The sequence below is a fragment of the Stegastes partitus genome, unplaced genomic scaffold (genome assembly GCF_000690725.1).
Source record: "Stegastes partitus isolate 25-593 unplaced genomic scaffold, Stegastes_partitus-1.0.2 Scaffold970, whole genome shotgun sequence".
Classification (NCBI taxonomy): domain Eukaryota; kingdom Metazoa; phylum Chordata; class Actinopteri; family Pomacentridae; genus Stegastes; species Stegastes partitus.
Window position 1 is genome coordinate 1 of NW_007578701.1, and position 11,961 is coordinate 11,961.

The 11,961-nt window shown below is 39.4% G+C and overlaps 2 protein-coding genes across 2 annotated transcripts; one reads left to right on the forward strand and one right to left on the reverse strand.

Moving 5' to 3' along the window:
* Positions 1-1,233: 1,233 nt before the first annotated feature.
* On the reverse strand, positions 1,234-6,222 carry daw1 (dynein assembly factor with WDR repeat domains 1; the record flags this gene model as incomplete). Its single annotated transcript, XM_008294526.1, has 11 exons — positions 6,183-6,222; positions 5,881-5,953; positions 5,038-5,182; positions 4,360-4,418; positions 4,138-4,260; positions 3,913-4,012; positions 3,541-3,648; positions 2,807-2,913; positions 2,557-2,659; positions 1,925-2,039; positions 1,234-1,310 (listed from the first exon to the last, which is right to left on the reverse strand). Coding segments are annotated over exons 1-11 (1,050 nt in total), but the record flags the coding sequence as incomplete, so codon positions are not given.
* A 1,612-nt stretch (positions 6,223-7,834) lies between these two features.
* LOC103366733 (thiamine transporter 2-like) lies at positions 7,835-11,629 on the forward strand. The gene is made up of 8 exons (XM_008294549.1): positions 7,835-7,984; positions 8,148-8,327; positions 8,638-8,803; positions 9,057-9,372; positions 9,575-9,726; positions 10,689-10,881; positions 11,133-11,274; positions 11,477-11,629. Exons 1-8 carry the CDS (start codon positions 7,835-7,837, stop codon positions 11,627-11,629), a joined length of 1,452 nt encoding a protein of 483 aa, XP_008292771.1.
* The last annotated feature ends 332 nt before the right edge of the window (positions 11,630-11,961 follow it).

Sequence of the window (11,961 nt, forward strand, 5' to 3'; positions counted from 1 at the left end):
GTGCTCGGACCCTAATTAAGTAGAGGAAAGACTGAGACATAATGACAATACAAGCAACAGCATTTCCAAGCGAGACACAGAAATAGAAGGAGAGCCCAGTGGGAAAAATGGTTAAGAAGCAAGGAAGGGAGGAGGAGAAGTGCCCTGTTAGGGAGAGATTAGTGTCATAATCCTCTGGAATCATCCTCCATCCAGCCTATTTATTACTGACTGTCTGATGTGTTTCAGTTAACACATACAGAGAAACCCTCTGAGCCAAACCCTGCAGAAAACACACACTCATGCGGAGCATTAGACCTGACAAACAGTAAATGGGTAAAAATCACTCCCATTAAGAGCAAGGTCAATGCACGGTCACAAACAAACCCACGCTCGCCACACTAACAGCTGGTCATGTTTCACAGGGTTAAAAGTTCTTCTTGGACGATGTGGGATTACATGTGATGGCAGGGTGCAACATTTGTCCTCTGAGCTCCAAGACTAATAGCATGAGGTCAGATCATCATGAGGTCAGATCATGCTCAGTGATGGTCAGCAATTGTCATAAAACATCCTGAAGCCTGGATTCCTGTCCCTCCACTTCAGCATCACACTTTATCCGATGTTAACAAGGTAATCTGAGGAAATATCCTATTTAAAGCGCAGGCAAAGGGAGCTGCTGCAGGAGACTGGAGGATAATCTGACACAAAAATTACAAGCTCATTCACAACTGCTGGTTGCCTGTCACTTCCACAGACAGTTATAATAATATATTAGTTTTCATATTATACTAGCTGTACTTCAGTGTCATACGAGTAGAAAGACAATGCTCTAATTACAGTTTTAAACAAGATGCAAATGAGTAAAAATGTTTTTCTTGTTGTGTGTTTGTCAAAGATCAAAAGTTAACAGGACATAAATGTGGCCCAATCTGTTTGCCATCAGTTACATTGAGGTAAATACATTTCTGACACACTTCTGTGCAACTTAATAATAATAACTGAGTGATATATTTAGACATTTTTGTTAAAATGAAGGGACAGGATTACATTTTACAAGTTAGTTTTTAATGGTGACATAACGCTGAGATTTCAACTTTACAAAAAGATGAACAACAAAAAAAACTTTAATTTCATAGCAGAGTGAAGGATAGTGAAAGCATGAGAGCAGCATGAGAGTTTGGCTTTATATGGTCTGAATAAGATATCTTGTGGGATAGATAGGGATGGGATACTCTGGGTTCATTGACTTACCTTGGAGATCTCTCCGTCGTGTCCCTCTAAGGTCACGAGACACTGATGTGTGGTTGTACTGAACACACGCGCTGTACCTGAAAGGGACAGGAACAGACCAGGTTTTTGCTGTACATGAATTGTACTTTTTACTTGAGAAAAAGCTGATTTGTGACATTAAATCAGAGTGCGCACAGCAAGTAAACAATCAGGAGGCATCTGAAAAAAGTTACATTTATATTGAACCCTTTGCATCTGAGAAAATCTGAGTGAAATTTAATTGCCAAAATGGTGATGATATTAATTTATATTTATTACTGAGGTCATAGTAGGTGGTGGTGTACTGGACTGCACTGCATTGGAAAGTGTAGTCTAATATTTTCCGCATCTCCATGTATGTTTATGGAGTGGACAAAATATTAGAAACACTTTCATGTACATTTGTCCAACACACTAAAACCATCAACTATGACCTCAATAATAAACATAGAGTAGAACCATCACCTTTTGAATAAAGTCAACAGAAATAAAAAAAATTTTAAAAACCTAACTGCTTTATGACAGTAGAACCTATAGCAGAGTTGTTATTGGATTGCTTTGGATTTCATAGGTTTACAGGTGGATAGTAGATGTTAGTGTGTATGTATATCTACTGTTGTAACTGTAAAAATGATGTAACCTTTTCAGCAAATGAATGAATTATTAGTCTCACCGTCAGCAGAGGCAGCAGCAATGAGCTGACCACTTAAATCAAAACAGACATCCAACACCTCTTCTTTGTGTCCAACTAGGGTGGCCACACACTTCCCATTGCCAGCCTCCCACAACTGAAAAATACATTTCCAACATAAGAATGAACTCATAACTACACATGCAGACAGGGAGGAATAGCACAAGTGCAATAACTGAAACAACATACATGTGGACACACGCGGCGACACAAGTCTCATAAAGTATGCTGTTTGAAGTGGCTCTATTTTAGCCATCTCCCCAGGATAAGTGCAGTGAGGTGGATAATTCTTACTAGTGAGCATGACTCATCGTGGCATAATTAAAGAATTAGGATTTAATTTTTGTCCTTGAAACGATGATAGAGACAGAAGGTGGAGAAGAGATGAAAAATGGGAAATGGAGGAGAGCGAATGCGAATGACAAGAGCCATCGATCACAAATATCCAAGCTTTGCAATAGTTTAAAATGCTACATTAATGAGTATTATACAGCTATAGCGGTAGGAAACTAACATCATTTCACGACGAAGAGAACTTTTAGTAAAATAAAAAAATTAAAACACACACACCAATCTAAACATTTTTTTAAGTCACTGGGCTGATAATGGCTCACCTTGCAAGTTTTGTCCATGGAACCTGTGACAATGAGGGAGCAATCCCAGTTAAATTGAACATTGCTTATTTCTCCTGTGTGACCAATCAGAGTGTGAACACGTCTAAGAAAAAACAGAAAAAGCAGCAATTAATCAGTTATGCAGTCTTGTATGCCAAATCTACAGGTGTAATCCAAGCACTATGGAGTATAAATTATGACACATGCATAAGTCAGTGCAGACATTGCTGTAACAATGGAGATGTATGACCTTCCTGAAGCAACATCCCATACAGCAACTGTGTGGTCGAAAGAGCCAGTGACAAGCTGATTGCCCACTGTGTTAAAGCACAGGGACAGGACCTCTGCAGTGTGACCCTGGATGGGATAAAAGAGAGAGCATAATCCCTCACTGTCTCATTTCCTTTCTTTGTCATAGTCTATCTTTTTTTTCTCTCGCTGTCTCCCATCTATGTATGAAAATGCACATGTTAAAATGCAACTATTATTTTTTTTTCAAATAAACAACCAGAGATTAGCCATGAAGGTAGATTTTAAATACTTGAAATTGCTTTTTATTAAGAGCACACAGTTAAGATTCTGCTTTCAATTGACTGCTGTCAGCGTGACTGATTCTTTATAGTGAGAGATACTAAAAGAACTGAGAGAGCTTCAGAGAGCTGCTCTGCACTGAGCCAGTTAACCAGCAAGTCACACTATGGACCCACGTGCAGTCTGCACATCAAAGAGGACTCACTATTCCCACATGAGTGGGTTATCAGTGCCTTATTAAAGAGTTGAAGCTACATTCCCCATCAGATCATTTTGGATATGTGAAGTGGTAAAAATGGTGGCCATTGACAGCAGTTAACAATATTAGCAATAATTACTTTCATAAGTCGATTAAAAGCTAATTAAAGCAAAAATGAATGAATGGATGTGGGTCACAATACCAGGAAAAAAAGCAAGAGACACAAAAGGATGAAGTAAGTAAAGTTAACACACAGCCAGAGTGGCCACCTCCTCCCCATTCTCCACATCCCACAGCTTGGCAGTGGTGTCCATGCTGCCTGTGGCCACCAGCGTACTCTGAGGGTTGAACGCCAGGCACACCTACACAATACAAAAGTCTCTGTTACTTGTGGTGTATTCTGCTACAAAGGCAGAGTTGTATTTATTATCTAAGCACTACATATAATACCAAAGTACAACCATTAAACTATGTAGTTTAAATGCTTCGTTAGCCTTGGGCCCTTCTGTGTACAGATGTGCATAAATACTGTCTATATGCAGAAGTGTACAGCATATGAAGGAACAACTGACTAAAAACTAACAGTAATCAAATACGTTTAAGTTAAAACAGATCGTGATACATACTATTTCTGCCATGTGTCCCCGGAAAGTATGAAAACATTTGCCAGTCTCAGCACACCACAGTTTGCAGGTCTTATCAAAAGAGCCCGTGGCAATCTTGTCTCTAAGTTCATAATGAGGAAATAAAGCAAGAAAAGTCAATTTTAAGATTAAGCACTCCTTTGAATGTCAAATAGAGGTACCCAATTCTCACATGCCATGAAACATTTTGCAGAAACAGCTCATTACCCATAGGGGTTGTTGAATGCAATTGCATAAACCACATTTCTGTGGCCCTCTAGCATGTGCAGCTCAGTGCCTGAGGCTGTGTCCCAAACTCTGCATGTTCTGTCATAACTCCCAGTTATAAACCTGCAGAGTGTGAGACAGAGGAGTAAAAACTATGAAACAAACAAAGAAAACTTTTCCTAAACTCCCAAGTGCTAGAAGATTGTATGTTGGCAAACTCACCTTGACCCAGATTTGTCAAATGCAACATTTGTCAGTGGCAGTATGTGTGCTTTAAGCTCCTGCAGAAAAAAAAGACAGATTGAAAAATATACCCTCTAAGGAAATATACCTTTTGGCTTTACTCATCTTTTAAATGACCAGTGTAATTTCCATGAATATAATTAATTTGACTTTGATGTAATGAGAAGATCTGTCCCCTCTGACCTGCAGGAAGGAATCTCCGCAGATTAAGAAACAGATTACAGAAATCAATATGCTCTCATCTCCAGCTATTTAACTAACCCTGACCTCTATCTATCTGCATTTCATGTGTTCATTAACGCACTAAGATACACATGAAGCACCTTTTGTTACTATGTTATTAGACTTTTGGTGCTTGTCTTCTATTTCAAAGACTTGGTAACCAAGCCACTGCTGCTCTCTAGTGCCTTCTTGGAGCATTGACAACTAATTTCACAGCCTAAACGTGCCCCCTGCCTTCGCCCTTAAGTCAGCTGGGATAGGCTCCAGCCCCCCCGCGACCCTAGTGAGGATGAAGTGGTGTATAGATAATGGATGGATAGATTTAACTTAACCTTAATTTAACTGCATCAAAATGGCATGTCACAGCTGGTGTGCTGATTTGTTTAATATTGTCCAGTAATATATATATATATATACACAAGTGTTTTGTCCGACCTTGCAGAAACAGAACCTGTGGTGGTTCTGTTGGCCCTGTTTCTGCTGAAGTCGAAGGACCAGTTGTTTGACCTGTTCAGCCCGGGATTCTGTGACCAGAGGCTCCGATTGCCTGATTTGTGCCACCAACTCATCTGGATTTGTCCTACAAGGCAGGGAAATTCGAATTTTCCACAAATTTCAAACAGATTGACGGCAATAATTTAAAAAGTAGTGACATGGAAAATATAAAATCTCAAAGTCTCAAATTATTTAAGCTTGAGATGATCTGTTTTATATGACAAACACCATAACAACCAATAAATTCACTTACCTTTTTACCTAAGTACAGTTAATGAGCATAGAAAACACTCCTCTTGTTAGATTTGAGCACAATTTTGAGTGTAAGATTAACCTGAACTGATCAACATTATTAGTTTCAATTAAAATGTAACTTGTAGTGGTAAACAACATCTATTTTTTTAAAAATGTCAAGACCAATGGTACTAAGGAACTTTACTGCACTATAACCTAATACTACATGCAACATACAAGGTTGGTTAAATGGTGTAAAGGGTGTTTGCAAGCACTAAGTTTTTAACATAACAGAAAAGCAAAAATACAGGTCAGAGCAGTTTTATGAAGAACACCTTTATTCAAAGACCTCATGTTGAGTGCTGAGGCCAAAGAGAACTATTTGGAGGTATGTCTGACCAGCTTAGTAAATAAAATGAAAGCATTTTCTTGAGCTAAAAAGCAACAACACTCCTACAGAGGGTTTTTATGAAATCCAACAGTTGTCAGTAAACCAGAGTGATGTCAGGTGTCGAACTTTAGCCTCATTATAATATACAACTCACGTACTCCGGAGTCAAATCCAGAAGGTCGATGGATTTGGTCCTCAAATATCCTCCTTTCTCGTATTCCAAGATGATACCTGATAGCAGAAAAACGAATTAAAAACCAGGAAAATGCAGCAGTGTCGCCGGTTTTGAAGACTATCTGTCCTTTAACTCAGCTACCCAGCGTTGAGCTTTGGAACTAAGCTAGCTAGCTAACAAAGACAAACGTTAGGCTATAGCAAGTTAATATACATTCCTGTACAAAAGTGTCACATTCTTGTGAAGAGAAGTACAACTGCGGCGAAGTGACTTATTTTATTTTACCTGGAGGATAATATCTGAGAAGAAAGCGCTTGAGTTTCATGTTAACATGTATTGAAGTCTCGACTCATCACAGATCAACAAACAGTTGCTGGGCGACCGGAGCGCGTGCGCTATCCACGCATGCGTAGTAGAAACATAAACAAACTACATGAGCGACGGGTTGTGTGATGTTTAGGGTAAATGCAGATGTTGGCGTGTCAATCACTTCTGCTATACTTTTATATACTGTGGCATTAGACGAGGAACTCCAATATGGAAAAACAACAATCAATCAATCAATTAATCAATCAATCAATAAAAAAAACTTCTGTTTCACTTTTGCTCTTTACGCCGACAAAAGCCACTTTTTCCTTGATGACACCGTGAGTTGTAAAAAGCGGCGTTCAATGACCACAGACAGCTTTGTGCTTCTTGTGGCTGATTGCAAAGTGTCAGAAACGCCCTTTTTACACTCCACTGTGTCCTGACAGTGTGCATGCCGCATTTACACAGTTATTTAACAAAAGTATTTGAGAAGTAATCATTTATTTCCCTTTGGGCTTTCAATAACCACAACTTTTTTTTTACCGTTAATACACCTCCTTCACTAACCATAATCACGTGTGTTTCACTTAGTTTCCGCGAAACTTTATACTATTCAACAGCATCGCAAATACTTCAATAATCTTCACAGGGAACAGTTGCTTAAATATGTGAAAATTGTAAAAATGTTTATTAGAATAAAAGAACACATTAGGGCGCATTATTTCACCTGTACTTTCTCCGTGATCAGCTGACACTGAACGACACTATTCCCACTTTCTCTCAGTTGGTGGACTGGCAGATGGGTGACAGGACCTTGGTCTGTCATGGACATCCAGCTACACAGTTCCTTATCTTCCTACAGAGGTTGTATAATTTAACAACTTAGACTGTCTTAAACAACTGTTAAAAAGCAACTTCGCTGTAAGAATTTTTCAAGTTTTAATTGTGATAGAGTATTGACAGAGGTTCCCATAATCTACCTCTAGCAGCCGAATTTTGGTTGCCTTCTAAATTATTGTTATTTTTTCCTGAATTTGAGTTTTACAAGGTTTTTTTTACGAGTACTTACTGATGTATAGATGCTTAACTGAGGAATGCACAGGAATAAACTGCATGGCTTTCTCATGACAAAATCAAACCAACAGCTTTAAATGCTTGGGAATCAAGGCAATTTCTAGAATCCTATCTCTTAATAGTTTGGAATGTTTCTAGTTGAGCAAATGGTGAATAAAATAATCATAGGCTAATGTTTTTATGGGTTAAATTGCTGCTTTGTACAGCTGTTTCCATGATTTTTATATGCAATTTTGTCATAAATTACTACCTACTAATAGTTCTGCGTTTATGCTCTTACCTGCACATTCCCATGATCAGTCTGTCTGCCTCTGTAACAATAGGATATACCACTTCTCAGATCAAAGTCTACTGCCGCTCATAAACTCTGACGAAGGCACGTGCAGATCGTAAAGATGATGTATTTATATTCTGGTGACTGATGTGTACTGATAGCTTCAAAGAAGCTCAAAGCGCTCCAGGTAGTCAGACTGTATAGACCAAGGTGCTCAGGTAGCTTTCCTACAAGTAAAAAACCAAACAGGACCTGTAGTCATTTCTGCTGAAGTAAAAGCATGGGCTGCTGGACCAAGCTGAAGTCATCTGAGTGGGCTTATCCCACCACAATCCTGTCACTCTATGGGTTTTTTGCTAACTGCAGAGTAGCAGAGCCCTTCCTGACACCATACCTAATTGGACCACACAAGAACATCTCTGAAGAAGTGGTAAGGATTAAAGTCACATGTGTTCTGCTATATACACTGTTATTTTGCAGTCTGTTTTGTCTGTTCAAACTGCTCCTGATTGATAGTGAGATATGCACGCCACTTGCAAGAGACAGAAATCTGATCAGAAGTCCTGATCTCTGGCACTTGTTGTTCCCCACAGGTGACCAACTACCTGTTTCCTGTCTGGACATATTCCTACCTGGCTTTCCTTTTCCCTGTTTTCCTCCTGACTGACTTCCTGAGGTATAAGCCAATTATAATGATACAGGGGCTGTTTCTCGTCACCAACTATGTTTTGCTCTGCTTTGCCCCGGGTGTTCCTGCTATGACCGTCCTGCAGGTCAGTTGAAACTTTTTTCCTTTTTTTTTTCTGATAGCAATAATTGATCATGAATAGAAAATACGTGGCTGATGTAACATTTCTCTTTTATTCAGTAGTGGATTTGGTGTTGTCGCCTTGACATAACATGGAAAAAAAGCAGAAATGTGTTATTCTCTAATCTTGTTTTTTAGGTATGTTACTTGTCTTGCTGCAGCATTGACATGTGCAAAAATATGAGCCATTATTTGATCCATTATTGATATGGGGAGAAAAAAAAAGGCTTCATCATTATTTCCATCTCTTTAAAACTGTTCCATCCAATCAACAGGTCAACTATGCAGTAGTGACTTCTACAGAAGTGGCTTACTTGTCCTACATTTACAGTGTGATTCCAAATGAGAATTACCAAAGAGCTACTGGTTACCTGCGCGGCGCCTTTTTAGCTGGATATACAACTGGTGCCAGCCTCGGCCAAGTGCTAATCTCCGTTGCAGGTAGGGCTTCGTAACCTGCAATTAATATGGAAAAAAAAAAGGTTAATCTTGCATCACCAGTTTTTCTCCACAGTAAGATAAAGAATACTCTGTAAGACAAAAAATTAAAGACCTCTGAATAGAAAAGTCTCAAAATCTGCCTTACTTAGATGCAAAACAAAATAAGTGCAAAGAAAATGATGAAGCAGCTGTATTGAAGTATGCTCAAAAAATGTGAACAAGCACTGATGAATTATCAACTCTTAATCAACAGGGGTGGACTACTTCTACATCAATGCTATCACTCTGGGGATCATGAGCATAGCATTTCTTATCACATTCTGGTTGCCAATGCCCCAAAGAAGCATGTTCTTCAAAGGGAAACAGGCTGCAGCTGTGGGTTTGCAGTCCCAGCAGGAGGGGCCACTGGAAGAGAATAGACTTGAGGATCGAGTGATGGATAAGGATGGAGCAGACTCATTGAAAGAGGAGATGGAGCATAATGGCAGTGCTGGCTGGTGTAGCAGGGAAAATGTGGCCACTGTGGGCCCTGTCCTTTGGCAAAGCTTTCGGGAGTCCTACTCTTCAAGGCATTTTCATTTTTATTGTATTCTGTTGATCCTAATCACACCCTAAAACTGAACATATAAAGACATGTATTTAACACATTGGCGTATTACTAACTGTGGTATCTTTCTATAATGTTTAACAGTGCAGTATTTTTAAATAGTAGAAGTAATCTCATAATTGCTATCATCATTATAATCTGTTGTAATTATTCTCACCACGCAGACATTTAATCTACTGGTCCCTGTGGTGGGCTCTGGCTACAGCTGGCTATGTGCAGGTCTTTAACTACATCCAGCTTATGTGGGACCATATAGAACCATCTGCCACCTCATCCATCTACAACGGAGGAGTAGAGGCTGTATGCTGTCTTGTAGGTAAGAATGACTTGGAGATGAGTTCTGTTTAGAAAAAAAAAACTGTCTGATTTAGTGTGTTTTGTGTACTTAAAGGGAAAATGTGGAAATGAATTTTTTAAAGAACAAAACCAAAATGAAATAACCCTACCTTCAGCTGTTGTTTGCGTGGCCAGAGTAAAACACCAAGTGAACCTATTAAAATGAGTCTTCTGAAAGTATTATCATGTAAATACAACAAGAAACTAATAAACTAAAAAGTAAGTTTTATAGTATTTAAAAAAAAATAAAAAATGCTGTGCACAAAAGCATGTGTAATGAAAGAATGAAAGTTGCTTTAGACCACTGATAGAAGCAGGGGATCAATGGATTTTACTACACTGACAACAGGAACCAGGAGTTCAGTTAAGACAGGGGTGGAACAAAAAGACTGCAGCCTGATTACATTATAAAAAGCAAAAATAACATTTAACGATGTCATTTAAAGCTGCTGTGTCTGATGGCACATAGACTTATAAAATCTTGCAATTAAAAGAAGAACAGCCATGCTGTTCCTGGTTCAATGGGGTACCACATTAAATGGAAAATGTGTATTGATTTTGAAGGCGAATTGCAGCTCCATGGTTCTTTTGGCTAAGGCTCACCTGGCTCAGCATGAGAAGAAGAAGAGTAATTGCTTCAATTAAGGAGACAGATTTAAACGGTAATGGCTTCTCTGATTATTGCTGATAGTTGATTCCAAGAGCCAGGAGAAAGTGGTTCATCATAATGGGCAGGTGCTGTGGAGGCCAGCAAAGGCATTTGTGTATATAAGATTCTGCTTAGAAGCCACACTTTATACCAGTGTTCAAGGAAAGAGATGTCAGCGTTAGGATTAATGAATGAATCAGGAAGTCACAACAACAAGGATGCAAAGACACAGTTGAAGTATCGTTCACTGGACTGACAGATTAATTGCTCCATTTGTCTCCTACATGGTCCAGGTGCTGCGGCGGCCTTCTCTGTGGGCCACATGAAGGTCAGCTGGGCTGTTTGGGGAGAGTTGGCATTAGGGTTGTTTTCAGCTGTGGCGACTGGGGCTGTGTTTCTGATGGTATTTACCAGCAGTATCTGGGTATGCTATGCTGGTTATGTGATATTCAAATCCTGCTACATGCTTCTCTTCACCATCACAGCGTAAGTACATGACTAAACTCCTCCAGTCATATTTCGAAGAAAAAAATGATCATCACAAATTTCCATAATTTAAGCTGACTTGTTCAAAATGTTCTTATCTATGTGACCCACAGTTCAAAGTCCAATTAACTGACAAAGACATACAGACAAAAGCAGAAAATATTCATGTGAAAGCTGCTGATTACTGTTTCTCATCTCTCTGGCATCTATAGCTTGGTGCTCTCATAATTATAAGCACTTTGTCACTGCAGATTTCAGATCGCATCCAACCTCTCTATGGAGTGCTATGCTTTGACATTTGGGATCAACTCTTTCGTGGCCGTCACACTCCAGACCATCATTACAGCTATTGTTGTTGATGAGACTGCACTGGGACTGGACATAGTGACACAGGTATGTTTGTGTACGTCTCTCTTTCTTTGATTTGATGGCAGGACACATGGATTTAACACTAATGAGCTGAATGTAAGCAACATGTTAGGACAGAGTGACACCTGGTGGTTATCATTAACTGTTGCATGCTGACATGTGTGATGCAGATTAATCCTTGGCATGAAAAAAAAAAGCTATGAATGACAGATATTTCTCTCTGCAGTTTATCATATATGGCAGCTACTATGCTGTCATCTCCCTGCTCTTTCTGATTCGAGGGACCTACACCGCCTTTGTAAATCACTGCTACCCTGAGCACACGGATGCCAAGGGACCAGAGTCCAAAGTGGAGGTGATCTCTGCTGAACGCTTTTGACCAATGTCCATGTTCCATTTGTTTATGGGGGAATAAAACAATCATGCTTAAACAGCATTACTGCCCTTTACAACTGGAATTTTATACGTTGTTATGTATCTAAAACGGAAGCCAATCAGCACTATAAAATGATGCATTTATTACTGATTAATATTAAAGAAAAAGTCCAGAGATTTGTCTGCTTGCCTCTTGCATTTATTATACGTGTGTGTCAGCTTGGTCTCGACCTTCGCCAAGAGTGTGCCGCACTTTGACCGGGTTGTTGATTGACGAACCGAGCTCAACGTGCAGACAACATCAGGTTTTTCCCACAAGGCAGGCAAAACAAACAG